At 45.3% G+C, this 16,011-nt stretch overlaps 1 protein-coding gene across 8 annotated transcripts in view; it reads right to left on the reverse strand.

Moving 5' to 3' along the window:
- Window positions 1-16,003, reverse strand: part of YEATS2 (YEATS domain containing 2) — a 69,605-nt gene extending 53,602 nt beyond the window's left edge. For all 8 annotated transcript variants that reach the window (XR_003534737.1, XM_027686241.1, XM_027686240.1 and 5 more), the window contains exons 1-10: window positions 15,973-16,003; window positions 15,083-15,195; window positions 11,972-12,069; window positions 11,775-11,867; window positions 8,522-8,764; window positions 6,242-6,357; window positions 4,899-5,060; window positions 3,123-3,234; window positions 1,607-1,651; window positions 401-587 (exon numbers count right to left, since the gene is read on the reverse strand). Coding sequence is in view for 7 of the 8 variants with exons in the window: in XM_027686241.1 (XP_027542042.1) it covers window positions 401-587; window positions 1,607-1,651; window positions 3,123-3,234; window positions 4,899-5,060; window positions 6,242-6,357; window positions 8,522-8,764; window positions 11,775-11,867; window positions 11,972-12,069; window positions 15,083-15,182 (1,156 nt within the window). In the remaining variant the exon portion in view is untranslated. The remainder of the gene's footprint in view (window positions 1-400; window positions 588-1,606; window positions 1,652-3,122; window positions 3,235-4,898; window positions 5,061-6,241; window positions 6,358-8,521; window positions 8,765-11,774; window positions 11,868-11,971; window positions 12,070-15,082; window positions 15,196-15,972) is intronic.
- Window positions 16,004-16,011: the final 8 nt, after the last annotated feature.

The following is a 16,011-nucleotide window of genomic DNA, read 5'->3' on the forward strand; positions in this document are numbered from 1 at the left end:
CTTGGACAATGGCAGTGAGGTCCTCAGGACGTAGGTTTGTTTAGAGTGTCCTTCTCATAGATGGATGGCCTCACAGGGCTAACGACCTCCATCAGGCCAGGAGACTGGGATTTGAACCCGTGGTCACAGCAGTGAGAGTCCTGCACGCTAACCACTAGGCCACCAGGGGTCTCACCCGCACAACAAGCCTCAGGTTAAAAAAACCCAACAAAACCCAAAACTCAAATAATCTGTAACAATTTCTGAATTATATTTCAGAGCACACTGAGGAAATGTTCATCTGGGGTGAGCAAGGAGCAGGTAGCACCAGAAAGCTTTAAGGCATAAGAGCAATAAAGAAGAGATCCAGAAGAGCTGAAGTTCCAAGAACTCACACTTCACTGACACCCATTTGCTTTACCTTTATCCACAGAAGCATCTGGGCTGGAGTCTCGCAGCTGTTTAATTGGTGAGGAAGCTTTGACTGGTGCTGGAATACTCAATGGTAGTGATAAAGATGTAGGAACATCAGAAAGTTCAGATTCTGAAGACTGGGAGAAGAGATACTCCTCACCAAGGGAATGTCTGTGTAGCTCCACATCCACTACCTTCCAAAAATAGGAGAAAAGACATTAGTATTTGGTGTCTAGGCAAAGATATAAAAAGTGAAAACAACTATGCCTTTTTATTTCTCTTTTTCTTTCCCCCATCTCTGCATAACATTTCCATTCATTTCAGGGACAGTTCCCAAAGGTCCAGCAGCACCTGAGCTAAGACAAAAATCTTGCAATGTTTAATCCTCAGAGTAAAACAGCACATCTGTCTTTCCATGGGGAAATCTGAATAGTGAACACGGATTATAGAGCTCAGCTCCAAGCATCCCACTAAGGAAAGGGCTGCATATCCCTGTAGGGACAGGCACAAAGCTGCAGCTTGCCTTTTCTGGCTTTTTTGATAAGGCCTTGAGAAACACACCACATGATCTACTCTTCAAAAGTGTTCTTTAATCACAGTAGACATGTCACATTAATGTTTTCTCCACAGACTGAAAAGCTGAAGTAATGCAATTTCACCACAAAAATTTCCATTTACTACAGTACAACAATGGGAGAACAATATCAAGACAACTTCGAGAATATAGCAAACTATGGGTTATTCATTCATTTATTTATTTTAAGAGTTAATTTTCTGTTAAGGTACTGAATCTTGTCAGACAGAGAAACTTAGAAGCACTTAGTATACTGCAAAATTTCAGCAGGATAGTTGGGTGATCCCTTCAACTTGAACTCATTATGTGCGAGCTCTGCAGCACATTAGAATGCAAATCATAACATTTGGTACCAAAAGCTTCAAAAAGAATTAAAAATTAAAACTGTAGTACAAAGTTCTTTCTGAAAGAAGAGCTGAAACAGTCTCCCCTGAACCAGGAAGGGGGAAAAATGATTGTTGTCATGAGTAGTGACAAGGTGTCACAATCATTTCATCCAACAAGAGAGCAAAATCTACATTCTAGAAACTGCAAGATCAAATGGGTCTGACTCCTGTGCTTAGCCCTATGTATCTTTTCTTTCTAAACATCCTTCAGACACTCAAAGTACAACCTCCATCCCACGACCCTCTGACTCACCGTTTCTGCGCCAAGTGTCTGCAGGCCTGTGTAGGTCCTGTCCAGCTGGGTAAAACAATACAATATATTAACCAGGGCAAAGCAATATATTAGGTAGAATTTACAACACAAATTGTTTGAAAGGAGTTCAAACTGTGTAAGTTGAGCAGCAGCACATCCAATTTCTTGAGGCCACAGGGTCAGGAATCTGCATGCTGTGTTAAGTGTGCCTCTTCCGCAAAAAAAGCCAACCATGACCCAAAGCCCACACTAAAACAGGAAGGAGCAAAAAAGCTGAAGGAAATGAGACTGTTGAGGAAATATTTCAGTCTGAGTCCTCAAGCAGTGCCCTTTTTCATTCCTCATCTCAATATAATGAAATAATAATGAGAAAAACTCAGAGATTTAAACTGAGCAGCACGAAGGCTATGTTTATAGTTTTTGATTAAATAACTGTTCACACTGAGTATCAGCTGATAAAGAGGCATAACATCCCAGAGGCATCTGATAAGATACCTACAGAGAGAAGCTGGGTTTGACAGGCTGCCAGCCATAAACAAGGGCTCAGCTCATCCATATCCACTCACAGCAGCCACAGGCTCAGCATGAACAGCAAAGGTTTGCTGATTTGAGCTCTTGTGTGCCAAGGACTGCCTCAGTTTTCTTCTGTAGGCTGGGCCTCCTTCACTGCCCATCACAGTGTTACCAACTTCTCCCCAAGTTATATCGTTATATCTCCCCAAATATATTTCACTCATCATCTGCATTACATGTCCTTAAGTTGCAGGGGAATATTTTCAACCTCCTCTACTGTCTATACTTGGGGTTGCAACAAGGTATCTACATTAGCATGAAATTCATTAATGGAGGCAGAGTTTAAATAAAACTAATGCTGCTCAAAGAAACAGGAGACTAAACCAGCTCAGGACTTAAGTCTGCTAATGCCAGGGACTACTAATTAAAAGGAAAACAAGAGCAATGGCCTAGTTTTCCAGGACTGCTGCATAGTATAAATCCTACTGAGTGCTGCAGGAGTGAGTGGGTTGGAAAAGAAAGCTCTTTTCAAAAGGAACATGGACCAAATGGGGAATCTCAGCCCTCCCTGCCCACTCCAACAACAGAGATCATCACTAGCTGATATGTGCAAGTGCTGAAGGAACAGAACAGACACAGCGGTCACTTTACCAACAGAAAGACAGCCCTGCAGCACTGTCAGGTTTCAGCCAGTGAGAGCAGGATAAAAATCTCAAACTGTAGGAAAAAAAGAGCAGGTAAATACTTTGCTGCTCTGAGCAGAATCGACTGCAGCTGCTGCAAGGCTGGGTTCCCTGGCTACTGCATTGAACCCAATATAGCCAAGGTAAGAGGCTTTCCTGGATCTTTTTTGATTCTCCAGCTCAACTGTTCATGTGAAAATAATCAGCAGGACACACACACAACATAAAGAGGCAGAAACACACACACAAGCGGAGCCTCTTTCAGGTTATGCAGGAGAGTTCATTTAAATGCCTTTCTCTAAAGTATTTCGTTCAAATACCTTCAAATTGTGTATGATATCAATCCTCTTGTTCTGGCTATCCTTGAAGTGTATCTGTACTCTCACTGGAAATTCTCCCCAGCCTCTCCTGGTCAGGTGAAATGGAGGTTCTCTGGAAACAAATGGTGATTACATTTTGATGCAGAAGTGGTATAGATTTCATCTCCCTCTTTTTCAGAAAGCCCAAGACTGATTTTCTTGCAGACAACTAAAGCTATTCACCACCAAGAGAATGCAATCACAGCAATGAGAATTTTATGGCTTTGGAAACTAGCTGAAAACATACTTTAACTTTACACAAGGGGACAGGGAAGAAAACGGTAAAAAGCTGTTGGATGAGAGGCATAGGAAACAAGTGTCTTATTTTGAAAAGAAAAAAAGGCTGTGCTATGTCATCTGTCAAATGAAAAACACTCTCTTCAAAAAACCCCAAGCCAGCTCCTAGGACACAGCTGCAAGGTGAGCTTTCAGTGCAGCATTTTGCAATCACTTCCTTCTGTTCCCTATCAAGCAGAGAGAAGATACATGCTTCATAACACCCAGAGAACAACATACAGACAACAAGGAAAAATTAACCACTGTCATTTTCCAAGATGAAAAAGAGGTGTGTATTTATCTGTAACATTTACTGTTACTTTGTATTTCAGGTTGTTATTGTAAATCCCAAATGCAGTTTTGCAACAAAGCAAAATGGGAGAGGTTTACAGGCTGTTTTTAGTCCAGAACTTTAATGTTCACTAAGATGACTGGGACTCTGACACCAGAAATCAATTAACCAGATGGGATTAAACCAGAAGACAAACAGCACTGACATCAGATACTGGAAACTGAGAAAAAGCACAAAAAGACAGCAGTCAAGTGTAATTTGGTTACACAAGAAACACAAAGGAGTTTGCTACGTTCTGCTATCATAGAATCATAGAATCAGCTGGGTTGGAAAAGACCTCTGAGATCATTGAGTCCAACTCTTGATCCAATCCCGCTGTGGTTCTCAGACCATGGCAGTGATGCCTCATCCAGTCTCATCTTAAACACCTCCAGGGACAGTGAATCCACCACTTCCCTGGGCAGCCCATTCCAATGTCTCATTACTCTCTCTGTAAAAAATTTCTTCCTAATATCCTACCTAAACCTCCCCTGGCCCAGCTTGAGACCAGGCCCTCTTGTCCTACTGCTGGTTGCCTGGGAGAAGAGATTGACCTCCACCCAGCTCCCCCCTCCTGTCAGGTAGTTGTAGAGAGTGCTGAGGTCTCCCCTGAGCCTCCTCTTCTCCAGGCTCAACAACCCCAGCTCCCTCAGCCTCTCCTCACAGGACTTGTGCTCAAGTCCCTTCCCCAGCCTCGTTGCTCTTCTCTGGACCTGCTCCAGCACCTCAATATCCTTCCTGAGCTGAGGGGCCCAGAACTGGACACAGCACTCAAGGTGTGGCCTCACCAGCGCTGAGTACAGGGGGACAATCACTTCCCTGGTCCTGCTGCCACACTGTTCCTGATACAGGCCAGGATGCACAAACCCACATGAATAACATGAAATGCAGCAACTGAATGATTTTTCTCAGAAGGAAATTAAAACAAAGCAAACAAACAAATCGAACCTGTTTGGCACATTTTCTACATAAAATGTACTATGTTGCAGTAAGCCAAGTCAAGCCAGAGGTTAAATACAGACATGGAATACTAAACCAGGAAAAGAAGTTGCTAACTTTCCAAGAAACTTGGCACTGTAAGCCTGGCAAGCATAAAGACTGGAATAGTGACTGGAATAATTCCTTATTACCTCACTTCTACCAGGTCATTAGGTTTGTAACTGGGATGGAGGAAGAACCAAACTTTCTTGACAAAATGATTTATGCTGGGTTCTCTCCGAGAGCCTCGGACGTACACCATCCATTTATGGGTTGACTGATCATTTTCTTCTCTCTTGTCAGGGGGAATGTACCTGGCAAAGAAAGTAAAAAAACAAACACAGGATAAAAATCCCAAATAGACAAATACTGCAAAAAGCATTTTGGAAAAGTTTAGGCAAAAAAACTGGGGATGGTAAAATGCCTGTGGGAACCTTGCCCCCGGTACAGTTTGCTTGTTCATCCTTACTCTGACAGTTCATCCAGGAGCAGATACAGGTCCCAAAATCTACTCTACTCTTCTAACACATTTACTCTATTTTAATGCACAATGGCCATTTGAAATTCACCTATTTAAACATTTGGCTCTTAATTGGGAAGACTTAATTTTAACATTCTACCACAGCCAGATTCCTTTTCCCATCCTATTCTGAGATATCACAAGCAAAACCACACCAGAACACATCAACAACTCTGCTATCATAAATACAATTTATACAATAAAACCAATTATTCTTAGGAATTTTTAAGAAACTTCAGAGTTAATACTTAGTTCTGGGTACAGCCTTAGGTAGATTTTCAAGATGCAAGTCTAAGACTAGGCTTTGTCAGCAAATGCCTGATACTTTCTATGCAAAAGACTGACTTGAGTAGTGCCGAGGTGGAGAGTTAAAACCTGGAATTGTCCATAGTTTCCTAAAATTAATGCCTTTCTTCACTAATTTCCTCAAAGTTCAAAAGTTATGTATATTTACCTGTCAATTTAAAAAAAAATAAATAAAATCTGTAAAAATTAATTTATTTAGATTATTCTGGGCTGTCACAATTTTCCTCATTCTAGTGATTTTGTGCATTGGGGTTTTTTTTGCTGCTTAATAAAAACTCCACGCTATCCCTAGGGACGCACTGAATTAACCAACTAATTCAATTAACCAACACACTGAATTAGGACAACTTGCTTTTCCAAATTTTCATGGAAAAGCTTTGGACTTCTTAACTGATCAAAAAAGGCTAAAATACTTCCCTTGAGAGAAACAGATCTTAAAACCTCCCTATATATACATATATAAATAAAACAACTACTAAAACACCTGATCCTCCCACAAAAAAAACACTCATGCAGACACCTGAGGAGAGCTGCCTTGGCTACAGTGATTATTCAAGGGCAACACCTCATGTTGTGACAGCCCAGCAATTTTATTTGCCTCCTAATTTTAACCTCCTATTCCATTTAATCCTGAAACAAAGGACCGTCCCTCAGGCTCTGGATACTAACTTGGAAACGTTGCCAACCACAATCGTTTTCTTCACATAAAGTCGTGAAGTTTCATCATTTGACAGTCCGGCATTTCGTTGTCCTGGTTTTTGAGAGCTTGAAACACCCGAACTGTCCTGAGGGTAGGGGAAGAAAAAAAAGGCAAACAAAAACCCAAACATTCCTCTTAAACATCATTTTGTTTGGTGCTAGAAATGTAAGGTGCTGTTAAAAAAAAAACAACAACAGACCTGCATAAATGAAAGACCAACAACAAATCACCTCTAAAAATACTTGAATTGCTATCAGACACGTTTAAGCAACTCAGGCATGGAACAGGGCTATCCTACCTAGCCAGGAGTGCACGGCACAGCTTGACTGAGTGGACATTGTGCGACATCACATGGATCTGAGCCATGATTTCAGCTTGGCTTTCAAAAGCACTACCACTGCACTATCTGAAAGAAACAGGCACTGCTAGAATGGCATCATGTTGGTCACTAATCAGAAAAAAAAAAAAAGGTAAATCTCCCACAAGTGGGCGCTGAAAATCTAAATCTTTGTTCTTCCCAGACTCTGCTGCTTTGAGGGACTCTGGTCTTGCTTCATGGTGAAGAGTCAAGGCTGGGCTTGAGACAGCAATTCAACTCCAACTCAGCAGGGACAGCAGCAGCCACACCATGTCACTGACATCCAGGTAAACCTGCAAATCCACCACAATCCTTGGGGCACAATACAACCAGCAACCCTGTAACACAACCCCAACTATTACTGGGGCCAAGGCCAAGATTCCCTGATATGACAATGATATGACCACCTACACTGCCAACACAAATGGAACTGTTGTTTGCATGGGAACAAGAGGCTTTTCTACAACTCTCAGATAAAGCAGATGTCTGGAGAATAAGGGACTGCCATCCTCTAGTGACCAACAGAGCTGGAGCTGCAGCTTCCTGGAGCACACTCCACTAAGCTCTCCCCAGACGAGGGTCAGCATGGGGAGCAGTGGATTCACAAGGAACCATTAGCTCTCCTCTGTCAAGTCAGTGATGCCCCAAAGTGGAGCAAGGAGCCATGGAAGGCTGGGATGGCTCCTGCTCTTTAACACTCCCTCAGTCACCTCGGGGCCACAGGCTGCAGGTCAAAGATGTACCAACGTGCTACACCCAAGCAATGGAGCTGCTCCATCAATGCCCTCAGTGCAAGAAATAAGTTCTGTTGCTCTGGTGGTTTACGATGTAGGTGGGTCCATGTTCCATATGGTGCATCTGCCTTCTGGCACAGACCCCAAGCAGGGTTTCAGCAAACTGCAGCCTTGTTATGAGGGGTGTGACACTGTTCAGTGGAGGCAGAATCATTGCCCTTTCTGCCATGTATTACTACAGCTTGCTCACCTGCTGAATGCAGCCATATTCACTGAGATATACCCATCCCTTGGGTTAGGGGCTGTACTTCTCTCAGGCCTGACTGCTTAAATGAGGAAAGGAAATGGAAGAGTTTCACCTCACCTACTAAGGCACATTTCACCTGCAGACAGTGAGTGAGCCTCCTCAGTGGAGCTACCTGCAGTCAACAGGTGAAGCATTTGTGTGGCTACATGGTGAGCCATAAAGGGAATGGATCCAGGCCAAAAATAACCCAGAAAAGAGCACAAGGGAACAACAACAGAAGGTATGGGTCAGTCTGGTACAATTGAGCAAACAGTGATACTATGATGCAAAACAGCAAGCAGCACCGTAAAGAGAAAACCAACTCCAACTATGCACCCAGGCTCTACCAGCTCACACTCCCAGGGTGAGCTACTCCACTGGTGTTACTGTTTTCACTACAGGTTGCTGAGGAGGCCAAACCCCTCCACTGGATCAACTGCTCTTGCAGTCCCTATCGGCACCCAGGGCCAAGCACTACTTCCTAAAAACCCATCTTGCTCTTCTCTCCAGGCTCTACCCTCCTGACCTGACTTCCATCTGTACAGCAAAGCCCTTTGCTCAGGCTCTGAAGCACCTCCTAGCCCAGAGGCTACGACCAGACAGCAGCAGAGCTGTGCTGCCATCACTCTCCCTGTGGCCTGCTGAGCTCACTGCTAGGCAGGGCTGAGTTAAGAGGAGTTACCCACGTCACAGACACTTCAGGTGGCCTTACAGCAAAGCCAGGCTGAGGGAGTGGGAGCAAGCGGTTGGAGAGGGCAAGAAACAGATCTTCAGCAAGGTGGGTGAAAACATGAAGAGCTCCTGGTGCCAGCACTGAGTCCACAGAGCACACATCTCCAACAACTTGACCACCACTCAAGTTTTACTTTACCCGGCCAGCATTTCTGCTCTGTCTCTGGTCCAGGCTGTTTGCCAGCCGCTCCTCTGCGTCCAAGTTGCCATTGTCTTTGTCCAGGAGAAAGTCATTGTGCTGAGAGAGCGAGTCGCTCTCAGAGTGGTTGGCAGAGGGAGTGTCTGAGCCCTGGTTAGCTGGAGATGAGGATCTCGAAGGCGATTCCAAGAATTTCTTGATTGAAGGGTGATTAAGAATTGTCGCATCACATGACCTGGTGCCCTGCAGGAAGGAGGCAGATCTGGTCACTATACCCCTGCAGCCCAGATAAAAAAGGAGCTGCACCAGAAAAGAAAAAGTCAATGTATGAAGAAAGAGCAAATATTTAATCAGCTGCCCTGCAGGAAAAACATATGCTGCAGAAGATAAAAGCTTAAAATGGTTCTACACAAACAGCACCACAAATTGAATCTGTTCCCTTAGGCCTTTTGATCTCAGAAACCCATCAGGTTTTGGAAAGGAAGACTGCAGCCCACTCAAATACCTACAATGCCCCTTTGTAAGTAACATCATCTCTTCCCATGCAGACACCTACACTCTCCCACCACACACAGGAAGGCCACAGCTGCCCACCCCTTGCAGGCAATCAGGGTACTAAGTGCATCAGGCTCTGTAGCTTCGATACTCACTGGCCATCTTGTCAAAATCTGTGAGGCAAACTACACATATCAGCACTCTGCCTGCTCCCAAGGCTTAACAGAGGATAAATCATAATGTGCTTAGACAAGCTTGCAAACTTTCCTCAAAACGGACATCTTAGAGCTAATCTTAGATCCTCCTAAACCTGCAAGGGGGAGGACAGGGTGGGCAAGTGTTTACATCTCTTTTTTTTTCTTCCTTAGTATGACCAAGGCCCTTTTTTTAATTCCAGAATTTGCTTTTAACCTCAGAAGCAGAAGGAAAACACCCATCACTCAAAGCAAGTGTCCCTCAGTCACTTGTCCCAGCCACCAGTCCTCCCTGTCACCTTGGTTTCATGATGAACCAAGTCAGCAGAAACCCCCCTCTGTCAGACAGACAGCCTTGCTCCAGCTTCTGAAGCCACAGACACACCAGAGTGGCACTGACAGCTTTTCTGACAGGCAGTACCAGTTGAAAGAGGTTTCTTCCCTGCCCAAACCACCTGGATCAGCCAAGCTGGCACAATTATTCATGGGGAGGGGGCAGGTCACAAAGGAAAACAAATTAAGAAACTGACTTGGGATTTATTTGTTGCTTTGTTTACTATTGGTTTTGTTCTTTTTTTTTCCTTTTCCTTTGCAGGTTTATTTTTCATCCATGTGAATTCCCTGATCCAAAATTCTGCCAACATGATGGAGGGGGTTGCATGGGGATAGACACCAGCACCACTATGGAGAAGCAGAACTACCTTCAAGAGGTGGTAGCAGGAGCGGAGTTAAACATTGTCCCATCTTGGCCTTTAAAGGATCATTTGAGAACATACTTTCCAATTGTCCCTTACACACACAAGTGAAGCAATTACCAACTCTCAGTTACCTGTTTATGAGAGTTATATCTGTACATCCAATGGCAGGGACACACGTCCAAAAAAAACCCAAAACTCAAACCAAACCACTACCAAGACCCTCTTCTTTTGCTTTACCTCTTGTCAAGTAAAGTGACCAACACCTTGTCCAGTAATTTGTGGGAACATAATAAACTGTAATCATGAGGCCTCATAAGCCTCAAAACTCATCAGCACTGGGTTCCAGAATTGTTTTTATTTATGAGAACAGGTCAGGAATTTGCAAATCATCTTCCTAGAAGTTCTCAATGAAAGTACAAAGACTCCTATTCTTCCAGAAGGAGAAACAAGACAATCATTCCCTGCCGAGTCAAACATACACGAGCCACAATTAAAAACAGACAACAAAGAAAACTGAAACCAGCAACAATTTCAAAATGAGAAAGAAGTGTTTTAGCCTGCATGCAAATCAGGACTTTCAGAAAAAAATTAAAAATGCAATTGAAGATACAGCTATTCTAGCCATAATATCATAAATACCACTGGAAAACTAAATAAAGCTAAGAGGTGCCAGTAAGTTTTGTGAATACTTCAAAACAATTACAAAATTTGTTATTTCTAGCAAGTGTGAGATTCAACAGGGAAAAAAACAAACACCCTGCATGGCAGAACAAGGGACAGTACAGCTCTTGCAGACATATGATGGCATTGGATAAAGGCACTTTTAAAGATCAGAACTTAGCTCACATTCTTCAGCTGCCCAGACAAAAATCAAGGGGGGCAGAGGGGTCTCCAAGCCTCCCAATGCTTCTACAACTTTTTCCAATGTTCAACTCAAGTTCATTGAGAGAAAAATAAGCTGAACTTTTTTCTTTTTACCCCACTCCAAGCCCTGTGGAAATCACAATAGGGAAACCAGGAGCAGCACTGACAGCCACTGCTTGGAAGAGAAATTTTTATGGGACTACAGTGAAACTCATGTTTGCAGCACCCACCTGCAACTTCCAAAAATCAGCTCAGATCTTTACTGGAAATCAGATCAACTCCCTGAATTGAAAAGATGGTAATGAAATACCTACACTGGTAAGGAACTACATGTCATTTGGGAGCCTGCACAAGTCATGAACATGCTGCAATTAGCAGTCGTTAAGGGCAGAGTGCCTAGGACTGGGGTTTAACTAAGAAAGTTTGAGGTTCTTTTAATCTTGTGAATTTTTAATCTCCCTGTGATATCTCCCTGCTTTATCTCCTGCTCTACTGCTGCCATCAGTCTGTTCATCAACCCTTCAACAGACTGGCTGCCAGGTTAAAGGGAGGATGGTTTCATGGCACTGCCCAACCCTCTAAAAATCTTGATATCTTGACTTTTTTTTTTTTTCTTTCCTGAAAAGTTCCAAAACCCATCTGCTTCCACTCTCCTCCTGTGGAATGGGAAAGCACGTTCTCCATTTTTTAGGGCTTTGCAAGGACAAACTGCGCAGTGTCTGACAAGAAAGGTGCTGTCATGCAAGAACTGGTGAAAAAAAATGCAGAGTATTTTAGAAACCAGAACCAGGGGATGCTGAATGACTTCTCAACCGCTCCCTGAAGACTCTTCTTTGCCAAGTTCCTGAGGCCCAGCCGGTGGTGCACAGGTCTCCTCTCCCACTGGCACCCCACTTGCAGTTTGCATTCCCCCATTTTGTTTAATCACATCTCAAAACCAAACATCAGCTGAATAGCCAGTGAACTCTACACCTTCCTTATTGTTCCCAAAGTAATTTTTACCTCTCCAGCTTTAAGGAGACCGGCAGATGCGTAATAGTTGGCGACAATGCAGGCACGCAGCTTGTCCATCATCCTTCTTGCTTCGATCAGGCGCTACCAAAAGAAGAGGTAACATACAGTAAAAATAACCACTGCAACCATCCCCAAACCCCCCCACACCAGCATCTTAGGTATTGATAGGAACAAAGCCTTTATACCTGATCTATAACTTCGATTTCATGTTCTTTACTCTTCATTTCGACAGCAAACTGTTCTTTTATAATAGTCTCAATCTTCTGCACGGTAACATCTCGAGCTGTAGGAGGCCACACATGGAAAATAAAGAAGAATGAAGTATTTACACTTCTATTTTTGAGGCTCTATTTGAAAACAGAAAGATCAGAGATCACTACGCAGTGAGAAGTGAAGGGATAATAAGTTCAGTACACACAGACAAAAAGGGAAGGATCATTTTTCTGCAAAAGAAAGTTATTTGCCTTAACAAAAACCACATGTATCCTTAAAAGCTGGCTTATGTAGAGAGCTGCTTTTTCCTTTTTAGGTCTGAGACGACAAATAGCAGAAAATGGGAAGAACAGGACCAGTTTGTTTACTTCTGTCTCAGTAAAGCTGTAAACAGTAAGAGGAAAACTCCAAACTGCTACAGCCAAGTGCAGTTACCGCTGTGATTGCGCAGGAACGAGCGGGAACGCCAGGGACGTTTTTCTGCTCTCCTTGGCCAGATTCACATCCAGGAAATTTACACCACATCACGCAGCAATAATGAGGCAAACCCATACTTTATATGTTCAGCACTGGCACGAAGTGCAGCCTCCTCTGGAGTGCCTACAAACCATCTATTACTCACAAACGAAACTATATTATCAAAAGCTGGTCTATCTCTTACAAAATTCCCTTCCAGCACAGCAGTCAAAAAAATTTAGCCTTTCAGCAGGAGTTTACTGACCTCAGTGGAAAGTATGTAGTTTAGGATTTCAAACTGTGCAAATACCTAACAGCACATTAGTGGCTAAGAATGAAATTGGCACATTATTGTATTTTTCTAGGACATGTATACATAGGAAGAACTGTTCTTTTCGCTCTACACATACCATAGCTTTTAATATCGCCCTTCCTTTGTCACCTCCATTACCACTCAAGGGGGTTCAAACAAGAACTATTTTTACCAAGCTCTAAGTAAGAATCTGGCAAAGCAGGAATTAACACTTCTAGAAGAAAGCCTGAAAAAGGTGCTCCAGCTTGTGCCAGAAATACAGTGACTCCACTGCAAAGCAGATCAGAGAAACAGCCTGGGCTTCTCTGGAAAAATTTCACATTGCTTCTACATGGAATAGAAGGCAACAGCACCAAGACTTTGGCTTGAGCTTCAGAGCAAGCATATGTTTTCCTAAAAGGTATGTATCTGTTTGAAGAGGTTTTTAATATCCCAATAGAAAGAGTAAAGAAATCAAAAGCAAGTCAAAACCTTGCTGGTATGTTCCAGACAGCATACATAACTGTACTGTCTGATAAGGTACCTACAACAGGAGTGAGGCAACTGATACCTCTATATGCAGCAGGGGTATCCTAAATATTTTTACTTATTTCCACATACCTATATATATACACATATATTCTAGGATCAGCAATAGTTCAGGCCCGCATTAAAACAGAATTACATTGGAATCTGTATGACTAAGGCAAAATTAAAAAGCAGAGGGATATAATTTACCTCCAGCCATGCCTAGGAAATTCACATGTAAGGCTACACTTAAAATAAACCTAAACAGATAAAGTTATGAGATGTATGGTTCAGATGGGGACAACTCCATCTCTTCCCTGAGAGATGATGCCATGCCACACCAACATTATGACAATTAAAGCACTTTAGGATTTGTGGTTATATTAGGCTTTTAAGAACACTTTATTTTCATATTTTTCCCAGCTTGTGTCAACCACAGTCCCTCATTAAGACTGTGTTAGTGAAATTTGTATACTTTAGGAACTGAAAGCTGGAGATCTTCCATGAGACGAAGAAAGAAGCCAATTTGGAGGAATCACCTGAACAGAAAGTTCGCTTTGACAAGGACAGTTTTCCAGGGCCCTAAGACTTAGCCTGCTCGTTATCAAGACTTTCTGAAGAAGTTGCTTCAGAAGCAGATTTAAAATCCCATCTGCAGTCCCTGGGACACTCCAGAACAGAGGGTGGTGACTTCTGGCAGCCAGACAGGGCCAGGCAGCTGGGAGTGGTGACACGGCCACACACAGCACAGCTGCACTGGGCCCCACTGTGAGGGCCCCTGCCCCACGTGGCAGACAGGACCTGACCAGCAACACATTCACTTCAGAGTTCAGCCTCCTCAGACCTGACCAGCTGTACACCATCCTCCAAAACATCACCCACAAAGCCATCGTCTGTCCCTCTCCAACTGGCAGCTCCGGCACCCTGCTCTATTCCTGGATCATCTTCAGATCCCACAGCCAGCCTCGGTTTTCTCACCTCCCTGTTCGTCAGCTCTTCCCATCATGATCCTCTCACTAGCTGTGCTATGCCAAAAATCACTGGCCTACTCCCTGTCCCTGGGGCAAGAAGCTCCATTCTCATTTGCCCAGAGAGGACTGCAACCTGTCCCAGGCACTCTGCCAACAGGCTGGTTTCCAAAGCATATCTAATTGTGCCAAATGCAAACCTACTCATCCAGCTACTCTCTCCACTACACTTCTTTGTTCCCATCTCCTTTAGTCAGGTTCCTCTTCCTCCTCTCTTGCATGTTTCAAGGCCCCTTCCTCCTCCCTAACTTATCCCTTCTACACTGTTCCTTTCCATTTTATCTGCCTGCTCTTGCAAACATTTGTCATCTTCCAAGAGCCAGTCTGCGTACTGCAGGGTCATGGATTTTTTTTCCCCTCCCCAGGCTGTACTGCAACCTGCGCACCCCCCAAAACATAAACAAACTGCCAATCCTTCCAGGAGCAGACTTCAACTGCAGAACAGATATACAGGCTGCAGCACAACTCAGCATGGGAAGGTGCACTGTCAAATACCTCAGCAAGCAGCAGGAACCAAAGTACATGGCTGGAACCCTGGAGAGCTCGTGCTCCAGCTGCTATCATGCACCAAAGGCTGCATCCTCACACTTTATTTACGGTTCAGATAGCAGGCAGGGATGACTCCACATACGGCACATCTTCATTTGGCTACACAGAGGTATCACTACTTGCCTTGCTCAATGTCTGTCCTTTGGCCCCTTAGCTCCTGCCCCAGCCCTTTCCTGAAGGTTTGTGGACAGCATGCACATCCACAGCATCTCCAACTCCACAGCTCCTACCTGACTGTTCGGCTGCTTTGTGCCGCTTGCTGGGATGTGTGATAGTGATCTCCTCATAGTCAGGGTCCTTCTCTGCGATCACTCTCTTGATCCCAGACATGTTCTCTACTCCACTGACAGGAAAAATAAAAGCATTAGCGTTACCCATAGTGACCTTCTGGGCAAACTTCAACCTCTCACCTCATGCGGGGAGGTCTGTAGTGCAGCCCCAGGACAGGGGGCAACTCCTTCCCCCGGGGCTAGAGATCATCCCACACCTGCACAGGGGAGCTGGTATGTTCTGTACAGCCCGGGAGCTTCAAACGCCTCCCGGGCCCTGCGGTTCCCCACAGGCCGAGTGCCCACATCCTCGGCGGGGCTGCAGCGGTACAGGGCCCCCGTGCCCCGCTGCCCATGAGGGGCAAAGAGACCCCGCTCGGGATCCCGAGACTCCGGGAGACCCGGGGCTCCCTCCGCACAGGCACTCCCGCCGCTGGAAGGGGGAACTCGGGCACCCAAGCACACGGGGAGAGAGCCCAGGGTGCCCCAGCACCAGCAGGGCTGCCCCGCTCCCCGTCGCAGGGTCACACATCGGCCGTGCCCCGCCGAGAACCGCCTAACGCGGGCCACGACCTTTCCCGTGAAGGGGCAGCGCGTCCCGCCGGGGCGGGAGGGGCGCGGGGCAGGACCCGCAGCCGCGAAGCCGGGCCGAGGCCGAGGCGGGGCACGGTGTGAATGTCAGAGGTGTCGGGGGTGACGGCGGTGGCGGTGTCGCCGCGGGGCGCGGAGGGCGGAGCGCTGCCCGCGGCCAGTCCCACGTGCGGCGGCGCCGCTCCCCTCCCCCGCCGCGCACACAAAGCCGCCGCCGCAGCCGCGCTCCCGCCCCGCGCCGCTCCCGCCCCGCCGCTCACCCGCGCTCCGCCACTGCCCGGCCCCGCCGCCCGCACCCG

The sequence above is a fragment of the Neopelma chrysocephalum genome, unplaced genomic scaffold (genome assembly GCF_003984885.1).
Source record: "Neopelma chrysocephalum unplaced genomic scaffold, ASM398488v2 Primary Assembly neopelma1_70, whole genome shotgun sequence".
Lineage (NCBI taxonomy): Eukaryota > Metazoa > Chordata > Aves > Passeriformes > Pipridae > Neopelma > Neopelma chrysocephalum.